Source organism: Microtus pennsylvanicus, chromosome 1 (genome assembly GCF_037038515.1).
Source record: "Microtus pennsylvanicus isolate mMicPen1 chromosome 1, mMicPen1.hap1, whole genome shotgun sequence".
Classification (NCBI taxonomy): domain Eukaryota; kingdom Metazoa; phylum Chordata; class Mammalia; order Rodentia; family Cricetidae; genus Microtus; species Microtus pennsylvanicus.
In genome coordinates, this window is record NC_134579.1 from 32803812 (window position 1) to 32827163 (window position 23352).

General features: G+C 44.1%; 1 protein-coding gene and 1 non-coding gene across 7 annotated transcripts in view; both read left to right on the forward strand.

Annotated features, from left to right (window-relative positions):
- The window catches only part of Ttc3 (tetratricopeptide repeat domain 3), a 102311-nt gene that overhangs the window by 55648 nt on the left and 23311 nt on the right, over positions 1–23352 (forward strand). For 5 of the 6 annotated variants that reach the window (XM_075960763.1, XM_075960772.1, XM_075960792.1 and 2 more), the window contains 11 exons: positions 549–641; positions 1156–1220; positions 3285–3421; positions 4768–5094; positions 7929–8180; positions 10791–10837; positions 11703–11759; positions 12807–12877; positions 16380–16544; positions 20444–21458; positions 22825–22890. In XM_075960763.1, the coding sequence (XP_075816878.1) occupies positions 549–641; positions 1156–1220; positions 3285–3421; positions 4768–5094; positions 7929–8180; positions 10791–10837; positions 11703–11759; positions 12807–12877; positions 16380–16544; positions 20444–21458; positions 22825–22890 (2295 nt within the window). The remainder of the gene's footprint in view (positions 1–548; positions 642–1155; positions 1221–3284; positions 3422–4767; positions 5095–7928; positions 8181–10790; positions 10838–11702; positions 11760–12806; positions 12878–16379; positions 16545–20443; positions 21459–22824; positions 22891–23352) is intronic. The other variant, XM_075960781.1, reaches the window with a different exon arrangement.
- On the forward strand, positions 4487–4643 carry LOC142842866 (U1 spliceosomal RNA). The gene has a single exon (XR_012909521.1). It is a non-coding gene; the product is annotated as a U1 spliceosomal RNA (small nuclear RNA).

The following is a 23352-nucleotide window of genomic DNA, read 5'->3' on the forward strand; positions in this document are numbered from 1 at the left end:
AGGAACTGTTTTCTTTTGGGGAAGAGGGGTTGTGTCATAACTTAGCAGTAGGAATTAGTCAGGTTAGGTAGAAGCATATTGTAATACACCTGGAGAGAGGGCTGTGAGGCAGAACTTGCCATGGGGTCTCTCCTGCTCTCTTCCTGACCATCGTATGTTCTCTGGTTGCCCGGCTCCTTGTAGTGCTCCCTTACAGCTCACTGACAACTCTGTCTCTGGATTAAGTGCTTTAAAGTTTCCAGTTGTTGATCGGGCTGAGGGGTGGCAGCTCTGGTCTGTGTGCCTCCTCTGTTTCTGAAAGCACATTGAAGAGTGGCCTTTCCTGGGACGTGTTCCTGTGTCAGAAGGGGAAGGCAGTGGCCAGTCTGTGAAAGGACCGAGCTACTGCTTAGCCATGGCTCACATCACCTGAGCGCACTTTGCTTTGACCATACTCAGAAGGGTTGTTAGGACTTGCTGAAGAAGGTGCACACTGTCCTGGGGTTGTGACACTGCATATATCTTGGTTTATCCACTGTGGATATCACCTTTCTCTTTTAAATCAAAAGGATTTTCTACAAGGAATTTGTCTCACGCCTGACTGTGAGGGAATCATTTCCAAGATTATCATCTTTAGCAGTGGTGGTCAAGTTAAATGTGAAGTAAGTAACAAAGAAAAGACTTCATAAGCTGATACAATGTGTGGAGTTATGTAGTGTGCAGGGGTTGCGTGTGCATTGCAGTGAGGTGTTCTTCATCACTGATGCTTACAGGGAGGGTGGGTTTACATTTCAGTTCTGTTTTTGCTCTTTGTTGATTTTTTTTCTCTTAAACTTTTGGGTATTGGTGAGGATGTGACCTTTGGGAGAGCAGACGGGAGTACCTTAGATTATTTTGAATTTAGCAATCTGGGAGTAACAGCATTGAGGGATTGTAATAACATTTATAATATATTAGCTTTTCTCCTTGGTTATAATTTTTTAAAACTTCTTAAAGTGTCTTTGGTTCCCTTTGGGTATTACTCACTAGAGCTTTCAGGGCGGTTGTGGGGTGGGAGACCAGAGCTGCTGTCAGTTGAGCTTGGCCGTGTGCTTCTGAGACTCTTGCTCCTTGTGCTTCGGAGCTTTACGTCATGACAGTGTGAGAAAAGTTGTGTTGTCTTTGTTTTATTTAAAGTTTGAACACAAGATCGTAAAAGAAAAGGCTCCTTCAAGACCTATTCTGAAACAGAAATGTTCTAGGTAAGACTTTTCACTTTTATGATGTCAGGTAAAATAATTATATTAAATTCAAGTTATCTAAATTATGCTGTTTTTTTTAAAGTTGTGCATACTAAAAAATAAATATTAAAATATTTAATACATATTTAAAACTAAAAAGTATTAGACTAGCCTGGAATGGTTAAATACTAATGAAGCTTGAATGAAAATTGTTACTGATTTATGGTTAAAATTATGACATTTTACGTTGTGATTTAATGTTTGTTAACAGAGTTGGCACTTTGGTAAAAATGGTTTATTCATCCTTGGTTGTTTTAGCTTTAATTCAAAAGCCTTTAAAAAAATTTCATCTCTTCAGCAAACATTTTGAACCAATATCTAGTTCTTACCTTGAAATTCTCAGTGTTTTGCCTCTCTACATCTTTGCTCAGACAATCATCCCAGTCCTTCTTTCTTTTCATTCTGGGCCTGCTACTTGGTTTCATTCTAAAAACTGAGTTTTCTCTCTTTTGGTTGTATCATTGTGACCAAGAAAAACAAAGTTGAGCAGAATTATTTGTTGGAACTATTTCACAGTACCACATCCACCAAATTCTTACATTTTAGGTCTAGGGCTTTGTTGGTTTATTACAAGATATGACTTTAAATGAGAACTTATACAAGTCATCTTACAGACTTTATTCCTTTTGTATTGACCACACAGTCGTTCGTGTACCTGGACACAACATCCACGCGGTGTACCGACCACACAGTTATCTGTGTACCTGGGCACAGCATCCATGTTGTGTACTGACCACACAGTTATCTTTGTACCTGGGCACAGCATCCACGTGGTGTACTGACCACACAGTCATCTGTACACCTGGCATAGCATCCACGTGGTGTACTGACCACACAGCCATCTGTACACCTGGCACAGCATCCACGTGGTGTACTGACCACACAGTTATCTGTGTACCTGGGCACAGCATCCACGTGGTGTACTGACCACACAGTCATCTGTACACCTGGCACAGCATCCACGTGGTGTACTGACCACACAGTTATCTGTGTACCTGGGCACAGCATCCACGTGGTGTACTGACCACACAGCCATCTGTACACCTGGACACAGCATCCACGTGGTGTACTGACCACACAGTTATCTGTGTACCTGGGCACAGCATCCACATGGTGTACTGACCACACAGTCATCTGTACACCTGGACACAGCATCCACGTGGTGTACTGACCACACAGTCATCTGTACACCTGGCACAGCATCCACGTGGTGTACTGACCACACAGTCATCTGTACACCTGGCACAGCATCCACGTGGTGTACTGACCACACAGCCATCTGTACACCTGGGCACAGCATCCACGTGGTGTACTGACCACACAGTCAGCCGTACACCTGGACACAGCATCCACGTGGTGTACTGACCACACAGTTATCTGTGTACCTGGACACAGCATCCACGTGGTGTACTGACCACACAGTCATCTGTACACCTGGGCACAGCATCCACGTGGTGTACTGACCACACAGTCATCTGTACACCTGGCACAGCATCCACATGGTGTACTGACCACACAGTCAGCCGTACACCTGGACACAGCATCCACGTGGTGTACTGACCACACAGTTATCTGTGTACCTGGGCACAGCATCCACGTGGTGTACTGACCACACAGTTATCCGTGTACCTGGGCACAGCATCCACGTGGTGTACTGACCACACAGTTATCTGTACACCTGGCACAGCATCCATGTTGTGTACTGACCACACAGTCAGCCGTACACCTGGACACAGCATCCACGTGGTGTACTGACCACACAGTTGTCCATGCACCTGGACACAGCATCCACATGGTATTATTTGTTGCATCCTTAGATTGATGTGCTTGTGTTTATAAAATAGCTTCCTCATTCTGACTGAATTGGTCTTACAAATTTTGTATTGAGCAGAAATTGTAGGACAGGTTCTAATTTAAGAAAAAATCTTAACCTTATGGTTGGAGAATGTCTCTACGCTAGACAGGGGAAACTAGCTTACTGAGTTTATCAGAGATAAATGGTTGCTGATTGTAAATGTCTCTCAGCCTAGAGAAGTTACGACTGAAAGAAGACAAAAAAGTGAAGAGGAAGATCCAAAAACAAGAGGCCAAAAAGTTAGCACAAGAAAGAAAGGAAGAGGACTTAAGAGAAAGCAACCCACCCAAAACCGAAGAGCCAGAAGGTACTCAGACGTGCAGGTCATAGAAATAGTGTCTGCCTGTCTCAAAATAGAATAGGAATGTTCTTCATATTTTTACTGAGTCGAATACTGCTTTTAGTTAGTATTTTAATATCCCCAAACCAGATTTTTGTTAGTATGTTAATACTGACCCTAAATGCAGCCTCTGTTACTGTGGGACAAGTATGTTGGTGTGGAGTGCACTGAAGCAAAACCCCAGGGAACTGCTCCAGGCAGACCACCTCTGTAGGGTCACATGTGACCAGGACCTGTCAGTTGTGCTAAGTGGATCTAAGGTCCAGCATCCGGAACGGAGTTAGTAATGATGTGGAATAATGTGAGAGTCGGTTTATTATGCCAGAGTCTGGCAGTTTGACCGTTTAGTTGATGCTCATGTTCTCACTGCTGAGCAGAGCATAAATGTTTCAAACGATTTTCCTGTCCTGGGAATAGCTTACACACTTATTTTCAGTTTCAAGTTGAGAAAGTGTTCCCCCATTTTCTATTTTATATTCCTCAAACGAAATAGTTTCCGTGCTGCTTGATTTTTCATCTACCTGGTATTTGGAGATTTGGAAAATTATCTTTTGTGCTGAATTTTTTCCAGCAGTGTACTAACTGTGTGCTTCTTCCAGACTATTGCATCTGAAGTGTAGTTGGTGAGGCTGGGTTAGAATACTTGAGAGAAGAAACCTTATCTTAAAGAAAATTATGTTTTAAATGCTTTAACATACGTGATGTGAAAAGAAGATTGTAAAGTATTTGCTCTGGGAGCCTGGGTCTGTGGCTTGAACGCAGGTCCTAGCAAGCTCAGTGCCCAGAGCCCTCTGCCTTGTCTTTATTTGAGGCACTTTGACACCATTGCTTAGTTTGGCCTTAGCCACTGATGCAGAACTCAGGCAGCGTGGGCCTTGAACTTGTGGTCCTCCTGCCTCAACCTTCAAAGTACCTTTTTATTCTCTGAATTTTCGACTTAATTTGAACTTTCCTGCCTTTTCAGAGGTACTATTAAATTGTATATTCCATATTTTAAGTTTTCCGAGTTGATTTCAGTAGAAACAGAAATCGGACCTTACCTGGCAGGGAAGACATCATAATCACAAAGTTGGTTTTCCCGGGCAAGGCTTATCCATTGCCTCTGGATGTGTTGATCCCTCTGATTCCCCAGATGCAGGAAAACTGACTGCATAGTTTGTGGTAGTGGGGATTGCATTCATGTTCCCGTCTGTAGAAACAAAGACCAGCAACACTGTGCTCTATGTCAGTTACTGTGCATGCTGCGTGGTGTGCTTGCTCGATTGTGCAATTGCAGATTAGTCCTGCTTATTCTCTACCCTCTGTTCACTTAGGAACCGTGGATGCTGTTAAGAGTTGTCAGTTTCTTGATGACAGAATCCTGCAGTGCATCAAGCAGAACGCTGAGAAGATTAAGTCTGGTATATTGAATACTTCCACACTTCTCAAAGAGCTGCTTTCTTGGAAGGTTCTGAGCACAGAAGACTACACAACATGTTTTTCTAGCAAAAATTTTCTCAGTGAAGCAGTAGACTATGTTATCAGTCACTTGGTTGAAGAAAAGAACAGAGTGAAGACGCGAATATTTCTGCATGTTTTGAGTGAGCTGAAAGAAGTAGACCCCAAGTTGGCTCCCTGGATCCAGAGACTGAATAGCTTCGGTATGTACCTTTACATTCTAGAGTGCTGTTGTGTAGCAGGAAGGGTAAGTGCAGGCCTGTGAGCCCTTTCACTCTGCTGTCTTCATTAACAGTGTTTTAAATGCACAAGTACATTGTCAGGTGGTTTCAGGTTATACTGTAGACAGGTTGTAATACATTGTTTTAGATGAATAGAATGGGAAAGGCAGGCTTAATTATGTGAGCTGTTTGTGAACGTGTGAGCTAAGTCAGAAGTGATGGAAATGTGTGCAGTTTACTTACTGTGCACCCTGCTGTCTGTACAGAGGCTTCACTTCAGCTTCTGTGCTGAGAAACAAAAAAATTCAGATTCCATGGAAAAGGCTTAACAGCAGCAATAAGTAGATGGGGCTAATTGTAGAGAAATCCGGGGAGTGTACTTGCCTATTGTGAATTCACCTGCTTTCACTCCATTGTGGCTTTGCTGATTGGCTTGGGAGAAGGAAAGGCTGGGGAAACTTTCGTCAGTGCAGGCCCTTTGCAGAGGCCACGCAAGGACTGTAGATGCCGTGGTTTAACACTAGGTGAGGATGCTCTTGGCCTTATGAGGGCAGGGTTAGGATGGCGGCTGGCCAGGCACAATACATGATCGGTTAGCAGCTGTTGATTGAGGACGGGGACCCTCAGAACAGAGAGCAGGGTCTCTCAGATCAGTTTGGGTGGAGCCTGCCTGGCTTCTGCAGAGAGCTGATGGTGTGTGATGACTGCAGCTTGGCGGAGCTGGAATCTGAACACACAGATCTCCTTAGGGGCCTTGTTGGGTTTTCGTCCCAGAAAATTGCTCTTAAATAATGATTATCACTGGTGCTAATCAGATAAGCAAATTAAAAAGTTACTGCTTACATTATTTGCTGTAGAGGAGAGTCAGAGAAGTAGTCTCACCTGGCTATGCTCCAGAGGTTAGAGGGCCAGCACTACTCTAGGTTGTCTATTTTTTATTTGGACCTGCAGTTCTTCACTAGCAGGAAATTTCAAGTCCTTCTCATGTAGTCCGTGTTTGTTCTGAAGACAGTGAGTCTGTACTGAAGCTCGGTTAATAAAAACTTAGAGAAAAATTGGGGTTCACCCTGAAGATCTGAAAAGCAAAGCAACTTACCACTCTTACCAACCTCAGTCCAAAATGGTGATCCTGCCTCCAGGAATCTCAGAATGAGACTGACTGAGAGCTGCCTCCTGCCATTTTATAGTCCTCTCTAGTTCTGGGATTAAGGGCCTGCACCACTCCCCCTGGTTTCTCTAGCAATCTAGTGTGGCTACTGGGATTAAAAGTGTGTGTCATTGCTGCCTGGTCTGTAAAGTTGGCCAGTGTAGCTGTTTTACTTTTCTGATCTTCAGGCAAGCTGTATTTATTAAGAGAAGGGAAATGCGACTACAATATACGCATGGTTTTAAGTTCTAAAGTAAGCTTAAACTTTTATTCTAACCTGGATTAAAACACATTCGCTTACAAAGGAAATAATTTTTAGTTCATGGAATTTTACTTCTTTCTCACAAAAGTCCATGCAGTGGAATCACTCATATGTTTAATTTGGAAGTCAATTTATTTGATCATTTTAAAAAGGATGGAGGGAGAAATAGTTTGCAAGAGAGAGAAAATTAGCATTGCGTGGTGATGTTGTCTGCTTGCATTCACCTGCAGAGCACACCAGTTGTCGCTGTCAGAGTATAGATAGGGAATGTGTGCAGCTCACTGGCAGTTAAACCTTTATTGAAGGTGTGGGTCCTTTTGTTTAAAGATGCCGAATTCTCATACCCCGTGCCTTCTGTGAGCTAAGTGTTTTGTCTAGAGGAATCAGCCACCAGAATAATTTTACAAATGATATCTTGCTGACTTGACACCTAGGCCTATGCCAAGGGTGCCCTTGAGGTGTGCAGGGAAGCTGAGCTCACTTTGTTCTGCTTTTTGGAAGCATTTGTGAGGAGTGGGCTTCCTTGTCACTGATGTGGAGTTTTCAGGCTTGAAGGAAGAGAGCGAGGAGCTATGATGTTTTGGAAGATGAGAAATAAGTCTTGGAGGTGTTGGAGGAGTCTGACCAACATAGTTCTTTTCAAGGCATTTGGGAAGATTTGCATATTATACATCTTGGTGGTATGGAATATATATAGGAAAACATTGTAAAATCTTGGCAATTCACTTAGAAATAAAAGTCAAGAATTAGTGAAAATTATATTTTTAAGGGAATTTAGTGTCATCATAGAACTGCTTGGCTCACTGGCCTCATCTGTTGTGGGGAGCTGCGGGCTTCTTCCCACAGCCCGGCTCCTGGCCGCTTGGCTAGCTTATGCCCCAAAATAACAACAGGGAAATTGGATTCTTTTAAACACTGCTTGGCCCATTATAACTAGCCTCTTCTTGGCTAACTCTCGCACCTGGACTAGCCCATTTCTAATAATGTGTGTAGCACCCCAAGGTGCACTTACCGGGAAGATTCTAGCCTACGTCCATCCTGGGTCGGAGCTTCATCGCGTCTACCCGGGAGAGGGGAGCATGGCCTCTGAGCTCACTTCCTCTTCCTCCCAGCATTCTGTTCTGTTTACTCCCCCCACCTATGTTTTAACCTATGAGGGCCAAGCAGTTTCTTTACTTTTTAACCACTGACCTTCCTCCATCACTCATCTACTGAAGAATTGTTATGGCTATCTCGGTGTTAGGTCTTGTTTGTGAAATGTACCATAGTTTAACGAGTTTATCAAGTATTTGAATATTGTCACTGAAAAGTATGCAGACTGTAAATAGAGCTGCTTCCAGAGGATGTAATGATTGGGGGTTCTGCTGAAGATTTGACTTCTGTGATTTGGACTGTATTCTGTTTCAGGCTTAGATGCCACAGGACCGTTCTTTACTCGATACGGAGCATCTCTCAAGGAACTTGATTTCAGCGTCATGACTTTCCTCTGGGATGAGAAATACGGCCCCAAACTGGGCTCTATAGAAGGAAAGCAGCTGGATTACTTCTGCGAGCCCGACTCAGTGCAGGAAGCCCGCTGTTTGATCTGGCTGCTGGAAGAGCACAGAGACAAGTTCCCCGCCTTGCACAGCGCTCTGGATGAGTTCTTCGACATAATGGGTATGTGAGCACAGTTAGGTCTGTAGTCTCTGGTGTTACGGATTGGTGTTACCTTACTTTAATACTTATTGACAAAAGTAGTGGTGGGTGTGGTTTAAATGTTTGTGTTTTCTGCGGAGTGGGGTAGAGAACAATTTAGAGTCTTTTATTAAGAAGAAATAGGAAGAATACTGAGTACCTCAACTAACGTCTCAGCCTTTGATCCTTCCTCTGTGAAGTCTGTGGGACAGGGACAGTCTCAGGGAGACTGCAGATGTGGAGAGGCGGAATTGGACAGCATGTGGGTGGAGCTTAGACACCAGGGTGGGAGGAAATGGGATAGCAGCTCGTTTACTTAGCTTCTCTTGGGATTTCTTCATCATTGTAATGAATGATTTGGTCTGTGTGATTCTGTTTTACTTAAAAATTTTAATACTAGAGTCTAAGTTAACTTAGGCTTCCCATCTTTCATCTATGTGACCTCCTGCAGTTATTGCTTTGTTTCCCTTTCTCTTAGTGTCAGAGTCTATACGTTGTTAAGTATGAGTTTTCTGGCTTCGTGCCCTTTGTTTTGAGTTCTGACCTTGTAGTGCTGCCATGTGTCAGGACACTTAGTGTAGTGCAAGGCTCTTACTGCTGTTTGTTTTTAGAAGAGGGTGTCCTAGACTGGCTAAAAGGGATACCATATTTAATAGCCTGGACTATTGCCATTAGTTTTGTGCTTGAAATAGCAAAACACTGCTCTGCTCACAAACCTACCATACAAGACCAATAGCACAGGTCCCTCTCGCGTGTTCCTGACACAGCATACCTAGCTGCCTGGCTCTCTGCATAAAGCCTTGGAGGAGAAAGCATCAGGTTTCTGGCCATGTTACCACGTCTCCCAGCTCTCCCTACCTTTCTCACTTGAGACATTTTTAGTTTTACCTCTTCTTGTTTAAGATGAGTATTGTATTTGTTAAAACTTTTCAGAATCCATTGGCTTGCGTATTTAGTATCTTCACAAGCGATATGATATAATTGGGAACCTCAGCCATCCTGAACTAGACATGCACACTTACTTCCACATGGATTCTGTACAGATAACCAAAAGCCCCTTAAAGAAATACAGCTGAACTCGCCTGCCCGTTTTCTTACATTTATATTGGTTTCATCTATCTAATAACCAAGAGACTTAGAATTAGTCTTGACTCTTTTCTGTTACTCTTGTTATATCTACTTTGTCACAGTCCAAATACACTTTTATCTTCATCTCAGTTCTGTAGGCCAACATTGACATCTTTTCCATGGTCAGATTATTACAGTAGTTGAGACTCTGACCACTGCGTTTCTGAGCATGTTATATTGCCTGTAGTAACTTTTGTACAAACAGTAACTCTTCTGTATGGGAAACATTTGCTTGGTGTTGCCTACATGTGACGGTCCTGTTGTCATTCCCTGTGCCAGCTGAGCTCATCTGTTGCAAAACCACAGGTACTTGAGCTTCTGCTAATTCAGGCAGTGGGGTTCCGCTGCAAACTTAGCCAAGGCAGGCAGAATGGGCCTGTGTGGCCAAGTGTGTCTCGGACTCGGCACTGGGGCCCGAGTCACGAACTAAAAAACAGCACCCGGGAGCGTGCTGTGTTAGCTAGCAGGCTACGCGCTTGAGTCGGGGGCAAAATAGCCCCACGTTGTCGTTCACTCCGTTACATTTAGTGATGTGGGAGTGTCATATATCAATCTGTTGATTTCATTGGTTAAGTAATAAACAAACTGCTTGGCCTCATAGCTTAGAACGTAGGTGGGAGGAGTAAACAGAACAGAATGCTGGGAGGAAGAGGAAGTGAGCTCAGAGACGCTATGCTCCCGTCTCCCGGGCAGAGGCGATAGCTCTGCTCTCTGAGGTACATGCGATGAAGCTCCCACCCAGGATGGACGTAGGCTAGAATCTCCCTGGTAAGCCACCTCGTGGGCTACACAGATGATTAGAAATGGGCTAAATTAATATGTGAGAATTAGCCTAGAAGAGACTAGATAGAAATGGGCCAAGCAGTGTTTAAATGAATACAATTTGTGTGTTGTTATTTTGGGGCATAAGCTAGCCAGGCGGCCGGGGTGCTGGGGACGCAGCTCCGCCGCTCCAATTACTACACTCATCCTTTAGTGGACTGACCAAGTCTTTCCCAACATGGTTCCTGTTGCCTGTTCACCTCCAGGCGCGCCTACATATCCTATCCTCCCTGTCCTCCTTGGGCTTCTTCCCAAATACTTTGCTGGTCTTCCAGCTTCGCTGTTGCTTATTTTGTTGTGGCGTCTGTGACACTGAGTTACAGGGACTTTTTCTTTCCTTCCTGTCTTTTTTCTTTTGTGTAGAACATGAACTCATTGGCAACAGTCATCTCTGTATTCCCATGTCCTGGCATAGATGGCAGCAAAAATGCTCTCGAAATATGCTGGCTTGGGGTGAAACTGCTTCTCGGTAGCTGAGTTCTCATCTAGTCAGTCATTTTGCTCTTAGTTTTTCAACTGAGTTGTGTCAGAGTCGGGTGAAGAAAGAGCACAGGCTGGACTGGTAGTCCCTGGGGTGGTTTGTGAGTATGTGACGAAGTACAAATGATTGAGTCACCTCAGAGACTTGTGTTCCCCCTGCAGATAGCCGGTGCACTGTGTTAAGGAAACAAGACAGTGATGAAATGCCGGTAAGTCCTTGAGTCTCAGGGATTTCTCTATGTTAGACAGAGGGGCAGAGGAGCGGCCAGGCAGTGCGTATTGGCTTCACGGGTAACATCCCACACCCACACAGAGGACCTATCAACAGCAGTGTCGTTACCTCTGGAAATGGAGTTCGCTTGTAAGAGGTGCCTGTCATGCACGGAGGCCTGAGTTGCATCCCCAGCAGTGCATAACTGGGCATGGTAGCTCAGACCTGCATTGCCAGCACTCAGGAAATAGAAACAGGAGGACCAGACTTTCAAGGGCATCCTTAGCTACACAGTGAGTTCAAGGGCAGGCTAGGCTTCATGCGACCCTGTCTAGACAGTCTTCATAATCTTCAAGTTAATAAATGTTCGTGTTTTAGAAAGGAAAGGAAGAGTTCCTATATCAAGAAAGATGGTAGCGATTGTTCTAGAAGGAGGAACACAGGAATCTTGTTCCCAGGACCCCTGTTGGTATAAAGGGGTTGTTGTGGAGTCACGTTTCCTCAGAGACCATGGCTGGTTTTCATGCTCTCTGGCCAAGTAGGGACTCTTTCAGTTAAAGAACACGCTAGTGAGGAGGATCCTCTGTCCTTGGAAAGTGCTTTACACTGCTCTAGTTGATAGGTGTTGCCTGATGTGGAGAAAGGTACATGCTGCTTCCTTCATGTTTCTGCCCAGCTTCTGGCCACGTGCTGGACGTCTGCTTTAACCAGTCCCTGGTCTGATGCACTCTGTGCACTCCACTGCGGAGATGCCTGGACACTTATTTATGGGGCTAGTCAGGGAAGTGAGTGCGCTTGTTTTCATTGAGATTATGACTACTGTTTGAGGAGTCCCTGATGCTCTTTTTGATTTTTTTTTTTAGTTTGGATGTATCAAGGTAAAAAACAAAGGCAAGAAAAAGAAGCCAAAAGATTCAAAGGTAAGGAATTTTCTTGAGTGGTGATTCTTCGGTCTCCAGTAACTTGTGAATATGTTAGTGAGAAGGAACAGCTCGTGGAGCAGTGTGAAGCACCTTGTCTGAGTGAGCACATACGAGACTCCATGAGGGTGACAGCAGAACAGAGTAGGCAGGAAGGTCCCTGTGTTCCTGTCTGGGCTACCCAGCCTGTTACTCAGGTGCCGCTGGTATCCTAAAACTTGCTGGCCAGCTAGTCCAGCCTAAGTGGGGTACTCCAGGCCCAGCGAGATACTGGAAAATGGCTGGTGAAGATACATGATGACAATCACATGTGCTTGGTCATCTGCAAAAACCCATCAGCACACACACACCACAGAATTCATGCACTTACAGAAAAAAAAAGTTAAGAGCACACTAGCTGATACATGCTTACTAGTAATACCACTTGACTCTTACGAGCAGATAAGAAAGAATGTTTGTCTTTATGGTATCCATAACTGTCTAAACTAGTCAAGGTGATGAATTCTAGCCATCCCATCACCACCATCAACGGATTGCCATCATCCGTTCTTCTTCTCATTTCAGCTCGAAGCCCAGGAGACAGAAGAGCATCACTTTAAATGATGAGGGGAGGTCTGCATGGCTCTAGTGTAGAGGGAGGGACAGCTGGGAGACAGGGCAGGAAAGGGGGGAAAGCTGCTTGGGGGTTTCTGCACAGCTTAGCTTTGCATCTTTGACAAAACATGAATATTTAGTTACTTTCTTACACCATTTACATTTTTTTGAAACTACCCTAAGTTTTAATTTTCAACCTATTTCTAGCTGTTAAAATTTATAATGCTATATTCTGTTTATGAGAAACTTTGAGTAGGTGCTTTCAATATTCACAGTCGATGTGCATGTATTCATGTAAATTCTCATGAATTTCAAAGGTGAGCGTTTTTAATCCATGTAGTTCTAGAGTAGACTGGAGTCATTTTTAAGGGAGATTGTTTTTATCATTTGCCATAGAATCTCATCATTTTTAGGATGGGATAATCATTGCCACTTTTCTTTCTTTTCAACCAGCCAATGTTAGTGGGATCTGGAACAACATCAGTAACAGCAAGTAGTGAGACTGTTACTCCAGAAGACCATAAGTAAGTATAAGTTCCTCAGCAGAATACAAGTGTTTGTACTTTGAAAAGTCATGCCACGCCAGACAGTGGTTGCACACCTTTAATCCCAGCACTCAAGAGGCAGAGACAGGTGGATCTCTGAGTTTGAGGCCAGCCTGATCCATAGAGAGAGTTCCAGGACAGTCTCCAAAGGTACATAGAAACCCTGTCTTGAAGAAGTAAAAAATAAAATAAATAAATAAATAAGAATCACTCCAATTTACTACAGACTTGTGTTTCCTTCTATCTTTCCTTCCTGCCTCCTGTCCTTAGAGATATGAATCCATTATGATAATCCTTACTGAGTTAATGGCATGGCTACAAGAATTATAGCCTTAAGAATTCATTCAGGTTGTGTTAAAGTCATAGGACTATGGGAGGACAGACTTGGGTAAAATAATTACTGACACAGATAAAATACGTGATAGGAATGTATGAAATTGACACATTTGGAGACCCTCTATTTTGAAGAACTTAAACCTATAGAGTCCTGAGCTGGAAGGATGGCTTAGTAGTTAAGAGCACTTGTTGCTCTTGCGGAGAGCCCAGGTTTGATTCCCAGCACTGACTTGGTGCCTCACAATTATCCACATTCCAGTTCTAAGGAACCTGAAGCTCTCTTACATCCAAGGGCACTTGGCACACACATGATGCATGTATGTATGTCAGCAAAACAGAAATATACATGAAGAAGTCTTTAAATTAATCAATTAAAAACCAAGGGTCCAGAAATTTACCAAAACAATATACCTTGAACTGAATAGCTTACAAACAGTGGAGTATTCCTCCCTGTTCTGGAGCCAGAAGTCTGCCTGCCTCCCGGTGCCTACGTGGATGGCATCGTCTTCCTGTGTTCTCACAGATGGAAGAGTAAACTCTCCTAAACTTACAAGCACACGTCTTGTTCTCATGTATGCTCTCATGGCCTCATGCCTTCCAGGAGGCCCCGCATCCTAACCCCGTCACACTGATGATGAAATTCCAGCACGAGGGTTTGGGGGTGGGGCTGTTACACACAAACGTTTACACCTTAGCCTGCCTTTACCGAGAGTGACGTGGACCGGTGTCTGTTCTGGGACTCTAGACATGGAGCTCATTTAACCCATTCATCTGCCACAGGACAGGTGTGTTACTGTGTCCACGCGAATAGACCTGGAGACCAGGGCTTAGTAGGTTGGAGTGACTTGCCCAAGTATAAAAAGTTGGCAGATGACAGATTGAGTATTTAAACCGCACATTCTGGTCTTGAAGCCCACGTTCAAGCTGTATGGTTTTTTTTGTTTTGGTTTTTTTTTTTTTAGAGTGTTAAGAATCTAAATCAGATTCTAAGCCTAAAAAGGCCTTTGCATAGAGGGGAGAGAAAATACTGAAGGAGAAAAGAAAAGGCTGATGCTGGCAAGGTTGAAAATAGTATAGAAAGCAGAATTGCAGAAACACGCCATGCAGAACGCCGTTGTGGCTGGTCTTCACCTGGGGTGACAGTCTGGCTTACCTAGTGTAGCGTTGAAATACCTTACTTGCTGCACCAATAAAGATGCTTCTCATGAACAGTCACTGTTTCGGGAAGGACATCATGTAACTTTAGACCCCTTCTGGGAGAGTCTACCAAATCAGAAAGCCATGGAGTGAGCTGGACATGGCAGTCTTAGCTCTCAGGAGACTGAATTTGAAGCTAGATTGAGCTACACAATGAAGTAAGTTCAAGGTCATCCTGAGCTACGTAGTTACACTCTGTACACATATGCACACGTGCACACAAACATGCCAACAGTTCTCATTGTGTGCTCTGGATCAGGAAAGGTTATCAGGACCTCTCATGAGTCACTGAAAAATGACATGGAAACAGAATTATGAATCTGAAAATCTACAGTCTCTAAAAGATCTGCTGTTTTGAGGGTGACCATCTTGAAGTCACTACAAGGTCCACATTGCCTTACATACAGGCAAAGCTAATTTTGTGGGGTCAGGTCCCAGCAGGCCTCTGGTTTTAAGTGAGTTTGTGTTTTTCCAGGCCAAGGAAGCCGCAACGTGGCTGGCTACATCTGTCAGTGTGGAGAATCTTGGCCTCTTAGAACTGTCAAGGAAAGCTGAAGTGTTTCCTCCACACCCGTCCAGCTTTGAGGATGGGCTGTTAGTGGCAGACACTCTTTCCCCAAAAGCAGCAGAGTTCTTGTATTAACAGCATGGCTTTAAGAATTGTTAAAGCCAGCCAGGAGTGGTCGCGCACGCCTTTAATCCCAGTACTCAGGAGGCAGAGTCAAGCAGAGTTTGAGGCAAGCATGGTCTACGGAGTGAGTTCTAGCACAGCCAGGGCTACACAAAGAGAATTGTCTCAAAAAACAAACAAAAAATTAAAAATAAAATTTCAAAATCCCTGCTACAGTCTTGTGTTTGTGGTGGCAGCTTATACTGTAAAGTGCTTAGACTAAGGCAAGATTGCCATGAGTTTGAGCTCAGTCTGGGCTGCAATATAAGATCCTGTCTCAAGAGCAGGAAATTTTTGATAAAAAAATCCTTTAAACTGTACTGTCACTAAAATGCACTGTAGAAAAATGTCCACACTTCCTGGCCTCTGCCAGTCTGTTTTCCACAGCTCCTCTGTTCTTTTCAGGAGCCATTTAGGCTCAGGCTCTGGCTTTGTCAGAGGAGATGAGGAAAACCTGGGACATTTCTCCATAGCTGCTCCTTGCCTTGGCCCTGCCTCCTTTAGCATCCTCTTAGTTTGTCGTGAGCACAGAGGTGGTCACTGTAGGTAGGGTGTGGGCTCCGAATTCCCATCGGTGTTATTTGGTCTGGGTTGGTTCTGAGCTTGCTTCCTTCTGTTCTTCAGGATACTGCTATACACTTTTGTTTTCTATTTTTTGAGACAGGGTCTTTCTGTATAGTCCTGGCTGACATGGAACTTGATATGCACAGTGAAATGGCTTTGAACTCCAGAGTCCCCTGGAGTCTCCTCAGTGCTGGGATTCAAGCGTGTTCCACCTTACCCAGCCTTGCTTTTTCTGTTTTAAATGTGGAGTTTGAAAATAATTATGTTCTTAGTAAATAGAATTTACTCAGAATATAAGCTGCGGTGTTTCTTGGCTGTAACTGCAGATTTTAAAGTTTCACTCATTTGCTGTGTTCGGTGTTTTGCCGACCTATATGTCTGCAGCCATCAGAAGAGGCCATCAGAAGCCCTCGACCCAGAGTTCAGGATGGTTTAAACCACCATGTAGGGGCTGGGAACCAAACCCGTGTCCTCTGCAATATCAACAAATGCTCTCAGCCACTGAACCAACTCTCCAGTCTGTCAGTTGTAGCTTTTCTGTATGAAATTCTCTGGTAATAAATTTTTGTGGTATAAAAATGAGATTATTTTATTTTGATTCTTTTAATTACATATTTTTATAGGTTGATTTTTTTCCCCCTGTTCTCTAGTATCTTCGTCTGCAATTAAATATTCCTTTCTAAAAATTTATTCACAAAATTGTTTTTAACCCAGCAGGCGCAATTCAGATTCTGCAGGCCCATTTGCCGTGCCTGACCACCTCAAGCAAGATGTTGAAGAATTCGAAGCTCTTTATGACCAGCACAGTACCGAGTATGTTGTTCGCAACAAGAAGATGTGGGACATTAACCCCAAACAGAAATGTTCGACTCTGTATGAGTAAGTAGCTTGGCATTCCTGTGGTTCTCTTACAAGACTGCCAAAGAACGATACAACCTGTTTGATTGTGTCTCGTATTTATTATCGTGTTTAGTATTTGATGTGCCTCTGGGGGATGTGTATTCAGAACCTTTGCCGTTTACTTCCAAAGCTTATTGAAGGTTTTTGATTACTAGATTTAGAGTCCAGATCATCATTGGTTTGTCAGTTTGAGCTACTGATACTGTTTTTTGCTTTTAAAACCGTCCTGACAGGACTGGTAAACCAGGCTATGGTCTTGGGGGTTTTGAGATAGTGTTTCACTTAGGAGCTCAGCAGGCCTTGGCCTTGCCACCCTGCTGTCTTTGTCTTTTGAAACCAGGGTTGCAGGTATGTGTGCCCTCTGCCAGTCAGCCCTGTCTCCTCTAACTGTGAAGTCCAGGGCCCTCTCTAAGCTGTCACACCTCGTTCCTCTGCTGATGGGTGTCTGCCACCTCACAGTCACAGTGTCAAGTTAACGTAGCTCGGGGAATGTTGTCCTTGGTTTGGGAAAGGGGTCCCAGTATGCTGCCATAGCTGCAGCTCAGGTTGTGACTGTTGAGGTAGGGTAAGAGAAAACCCAGAGCCTTGTTCTGCTGCCCGGCGTTGGGGAAGGGAAGCCTGCTTTTCTGTCTAGGTCACTTTTGACGTCAGCTCCTTTAAAACAAGAATGTGAAATTTAGGGCTGGAGAGATGGCTCAGTGGTTAAGAGCATTGCCTGCTCTTCCAAAGGTCCTGAGTTCAATTCCCAGCAACCACATGGTGGCTCACAACCATCTGTAATGAGATCTGGTGCCTTCTTATGGCCTGCAGGCATACATATAGACAGAATACTGTATACAGAATAAAAATAAATTTTTAAAAATGTAAAAAAAAAGAATGTGAAATTTAACAGGTAATTGTGAACGATGGGAATAAAGCAACCTAGTGTTGAGTTCAGAAAACTGAGAGGCTCATGGCCATTCTAAGCATCTCCTTAATAAGTTGTATAGTACTTGAGTCTTTCTTAAGAAAATAAATCAAGGGCTGGAGAGATGTCTCAGCGGTTTAGAGCACTATCTGCTCTCAGAGGACCTAGGATGTAGTGCAGGTGCACATAGAGGCTTACATCAGATCTTCTTTGCTTGCTTGTCCCTTTATTCACTGAGGCGGGGCCTCAGTTGAGCACAGTGCTCAGCAGAATCACTAGTCTAAGTAGCCAGCTTGCTCCAGGAATCCCGCCTTCGCTTCGAAGTGCTGCGAGTAGAGGCCGGCTACCACACTCCCAGCATTTGCATCCGTGCTGGGGATCTGAAAGCGACTCCTCAAGCTTGCACACCAAGTTTCACTCACTGGCCATCTTTCCAGCCCTGTTTTAATATGGGTATAAAAATGCTGCTTTGCAGCAATGCTGCAGTATTCATTTTGGGGAGTAAAACCATGTAGTCTAAGAAACAAGATTTAACGTAAACTTGCATGCACATGTATGTTGCTGCCCTGTTAGCAGTGGCAGCTCCATGGGCACTGCAAAGTTGATGTGGCTGATGATTATGTCAGTCTCGCAGTCGAGTCCACAGTGACTCTTTTCACCTTATATTCCCTCAGCCCTGGGCTTTAGCACGTTTCTCTGTAAGATGATGGTTGTGGGAATCATTTTAGAGCAGAGCTGCATTAACTGTGACTTGGAAAAGGACAGAAGCATTTCAGAAACAGATTCTTCTGTGAGGAAAATAATCCTCTTAAAACACATTAAAATGGATCCTGGGTGACAAGTATTTGGGGCAGCAGTGCTGGCAGAACAGTGTTCCAGCGGGTGCAGAGGTGTGTCCATACATTTACACAATAGTGTTGCATCGGGTGCAGAGCTGTGTCCGTGCATTTAGAGCACAGAACGGTGTTGCAGCGGGTGCAGAGGTGTGTCCGTACATTTACACAATAGTGTTGCAGCAGGTGCAGAGCTGTGTTCATGCATTTACATAATAGTGTTGCATCGGGTGCAGAGCTGTGTCCGTGCATTTAGAGCACAGAACGGTGTTGCAGCGGGTGCAGAGCTGTGTCTGTACATTTACACAATAGTGTTGCAGCAGGTGCAGAGCTGTGTTCATGCATTTACATAATAGTGTTGCATCGGGTGCAGAGCTGTGTCCGTGCATTTAGAGCACAGAACGGTGTTGCAGCGGGTGCAGAGCTGTGTCTGTACATTTACACAATAGTGTTGCATCGGGTGCAGAGCTGTGTCCGTGCATTTAGAGCACAGAATGGTGTTGCAGCGGGTGCAGAGCTGTGTCTGTACCTTTACACAATAGTGTTGCATCGGGTGCAGAGGTGTGTCCGTGCATTTACACAATAGTGTTGCATCGGGTGCAGAGCTGTGTCTGTACATTTACACAATAGTGTTGCAGCGGGTGCAGAGGTGTGTCCGTGCATTTAGAGCACAGAACGGTGTTGCAGCAGGTGCAGAGCTGTGTCCATGCATTTAGAGCACAGAACGGTGTTGCAGCAGGTGCAGAGGTGTGTCAGTGCATTTAGAGCACAGAATGGTGTTGCAGCGGGTGCAAAGGTGTGTCAGTGCATTTAGAGCGCAGAACGGTGTTGCAGCGGGTGCAGAGCTGTGTCCGTGCATTTAGAGCACAGAACGGTGTTGCAGCACGGTGTTGCAGCGGGTGCAGAGGTGTGTCCATGCATTTAGAGTGCAGAACGGTGTTGCAGCGGGTGCAGAGGTGTGTCCGTGCATTTAGCGCATAGAACAGGGTTTTTTGTGCTTCAGAGGGGCGTATAAGCCTATTTCTAGTACGTTGTCTCTGTGTTGCATTGATTAGCCATGAAGGCCTTCGTGGGGTCTTGTTCCTGGAAAGGCCGTCTTAGTGGTGTCTGGTGTGCTGTGCATATGAGTTGTATTTACCTCTTTTATAATGAATACAATATTTATTTGGAAGAAGCTACTTCTTTGAGCAAAATAGACCCCAATCGGGAATGAACAAGACCAGTTCACAAGTGGTGTGCGACCGAGGGCTCAGATCCCATGGATCTGGGTCTTGGACAGTGGGTTATTAGTCAGGTGTGATGCATTTCAGTTTCTCTGAACGGTTGCGTGTTCCTCGTGAGCATTTTAATGGATTTATTGTCTGAAAATTGAATGTTTCTGTTTTTAAAAGTTTGCTTTGGTGACGAGTTATTTGAGGTTAGTGAACAGTTACCTCATTGAGATAAGAGTTGTTTAGTTTGTTTGGTTTTTCCCCTTCTCATTTGGCATTTTCGTTACTGGTATTCTTAATTTTTTTCTAAATAAATTTTCTTGATTTTTTTTCCATTATTTTTACATATATTGTGTAATTAATTAGTTGGAACTTACAAAATAAGATCTGACTTTTTTCTTTCCCCAAAAGAAAGGCATTAAGGAATTGTGTTCTCGGGGCAAGTGAATGTAACAGGAGACTACTCGTTCAGTTCCCAGCTGCCCAGACCCAAATCACGCAGAAACTATATTAATTGCAGCACTATTTAGCCAAGAGCTTAGGTGTAGCCATAGCTAACTCTAACATCTTAAATAAATCCATTCCTATTATTTTGTAATTTACCACGAGGCTCATGTTTTGTTGCCTCTTGCTTCTTGGGCAGCTACATGACATCTCACTGACTCCACCTACTCTCTATTTTGATTTCCCACCTGGATTTACTCTGCTAAGCCATTGGCTGAAACAGCTTTATTCATTATTCAATAAAAGCAAAACATACACAGAAGTACATCCACATCAAGTGAATTTCTGCTTGTATCAGTGATTGCAATCTGGATTTTATTGTTGGGGGAGTTGATACCAGAGTAAAATACTTTTGCCTGGGGAATAAAAAAAAATCTTAGTACTTTCTTGTAGTAATTTAATATAAATGCTGTTTGTCCCAAGTTACTTCTCTCAGTTGTTGGAAGAGCATGGCCCCTTGGACTTGAATGACAAGGTGTTCTCTGAAGAGTATGAGTTCTTCCCTGAGGAAACTCGGCAGATGCTGGAAAAAGCAGGAGGTTTGAAGTCTTTCCTCCTGGGGTGTCCTCGTTTTGTTGTGATAGACAACTGCATTGCACTGAGGAAAGTTGCCTCGAGACTAAAGAAGAAAAGGAAGAAGAAGAACATGAGAGGAATGTCAAAGACAGAGTATTTACGAGTTAACCTACCCCTGGGTTCAACTGCCAGGGAGTTTAAACCAGACGTAACGAGCGCGGCAGCGTGTGAAGACGTGGCATGCGCCGAGTCCCCGAGGCCAGCTCCCGAGGATCTGAAGCCCTCACTGGACTCTGATAGCTCTTCTGGCTCAGCCTCTGAAGACAGCAGACTGGAAGTGGTCTCTTCTGACTCTCCCTCCCCACTCTGTGAGGATGCGCACCACAGACCATCCTCCTCTCCTTCCCCCACACCAGCTCCCGAAGATGCCAAGCCAACATACTGGGCTCAGTCACACGTGGTCACAGGGTTCTGCACATACCTTCCCTTCCAAGGGTTTGACGTCAACCAGTCGAGGCCAGCGTACATAAACATGGTACCAAGCCTGCCGCAGTTCACCAGCATCTACACGCCTTTGGCCAGCATCTCTTCTGAGTACCCCATGCAGAGATCCATGCCAGTGGTGCCACCTTTTGTAGCCAGCGACAGAGCAGATGACAGTGCCACTGCATATTTCGAGGGTCACAATTTGTATGCTGAGAATGACTCTAGTAACCAGATTGCCTCTGAAACCGAGATCCTTGAGGAGCCTTTGGGAGTATTTGTGAAGTCCCAGAGCAGCTCGGCTGATGCTGCTCCAGCTCTGAGTGAGCCTGACAGACACAGCAAGCATGGAGAGAGCTCTGACGGCCACTGTGAAGCTTCTCTAGAAAGTACCTGTGGGGTGGCAGATACTCCACCCACATCAGTGGCTGCTGTGCAGGTGAGGCTTATGAAGAAAAGAACATTTAATAGAAACATTTTCATTTCCATTTTATGCGTGTGTATATGATACGTGTGTGTTAGTGCAGGCGCACATATGCCACAGCATGCATGTGCACATTACAGGCTAACTTTAAGGAGCCCCGTCCTCTCCCTCTGCTGTAGGATCTGGGGATTGCACACAGGCATGCAGAGCAAGTGCTCTTAGCTACTGAGTCGTCTCAGTGGCCTGAAAAAGATGTTGGTACCAAAGCTAGGTTTACCTTTTCACTGCCATTATGTCTGTTTTACTAAAGAAATAGTTGGCTTCATAGTGGTTATGAAAACCTGAAAAAAATCTGTAAACTGGGCAGTGGTGGCGCAGTGCTTTAGTCCCAGTACTCAGGAGGCAGAGGCAGGCATATCTCTGAGTTCAAGGCCAGCCTGGTCTACAGTACTAGTTCCAGGACAGTTAGTGTGGTACAGAAAAATCATGTCTCAAAAAACCAGGAGGCAGGGAGGGAGGGAGGGAGGGAGGGAGGGAGAGAGAGGGAGAGAGAGAGAGAGAGAGAGAGAGAGAGAGAGAGAGAGAGAGAGAGAGAGAGAGATCCATCAATCTCTAAATACAAGCCTTTCTGTAAGGCATCACAGACACCTTTTTCGTTTGGATGAAGCAATATATAATACTGTGTGTTCCCTACCAAAGTTCTACACTGCTAAGAAATACGGTGGAGCCAAGCATCACTTTCATGACGAATAAAGCAAAGTGCATGGGAAACACACACACATGCTCACTGCAGTGACCTCATCACACAGTGGATGGGAAGTACACACATGCTCACTGCAGTGACCTCATCACACAGTAGATAGATAGGAAGTACACACACATGCTAACTACAGTGACGTCATCACACAGTGGGTGGGAAGTACACACACTGAGAGTGGCTCAGTGAATGAGAACTTGGTTAGTATGTGCAAAGCCCTGGGTTCCAGGCCAGTCACTTAAGTAGTAATGAATAAATGAGAAAGAGAAGCATTTGGGCTGCCCGTGCTGGGTCCGAGTGCTTTGTGTGAGTGTGTTCCTAACCAGCATGCAAACAAACCCGTTCTCTGTCATGTCTTTTTGGGGTGGCTTCACTGAAGTCCTAGTGGACTTGTGATCCCTTAAATTTTCTGCTTTCTAGCAAGCTTGGGGGGAAAATGTTAATACTACTAAGCAACTATTAATTTTGGTTATACTCTAAAGTTTTCCTAATAGTTTTTATATGAAGAAATCTAATCGAAAAAATTGGAAAAATTGTGGGAATGTTTTAAACTGTTGTTCAGTGGGCTTACTTGACTCGTCTAGCCGAGGTCCATTAACTTTTAAGCCGTTGTTTTGCCCATAGGTGTCTAGGAGTGTAATGCATCAGGGAGTCAATACCGAGCCATACGGACCTTTTGAGACACAGCAGGTGAGTCAAAGCATATTAAATTGTTTAAATATTTCATTATATGATAACATGTGTATACACACACACACACACACATATATTGGATTGGAGCCAGCTAATACCCAAAATTACTGTGGACTAAGTTTATACTGCAACAAAAGCTGGTTTTTTGTTTTGAGAAGAAGAGGCAAAGAAGGTGGTTAGATTTTGTTTCCCTCTATGTATTAATTCAAAGGATATTGGCTCGTTTTAACTGGTGTGATGAGCATGTATTAGTATATAAGTGAGGTTATTCTCGTGACTGACATCCGAGAAGCCAAGACAGAGTCAGTTATCTTTCTTAAAGGTAAAACATCACCACTAGTATTTATTATTGTTCTGGAATATTAACTATTAAAATTATGTATAAGAAGAAAAAAAGGAGGTACAGTTATCATTGTTTATGGAAATTAAGATGAATAACTGAAAGGTAATTACTTACAA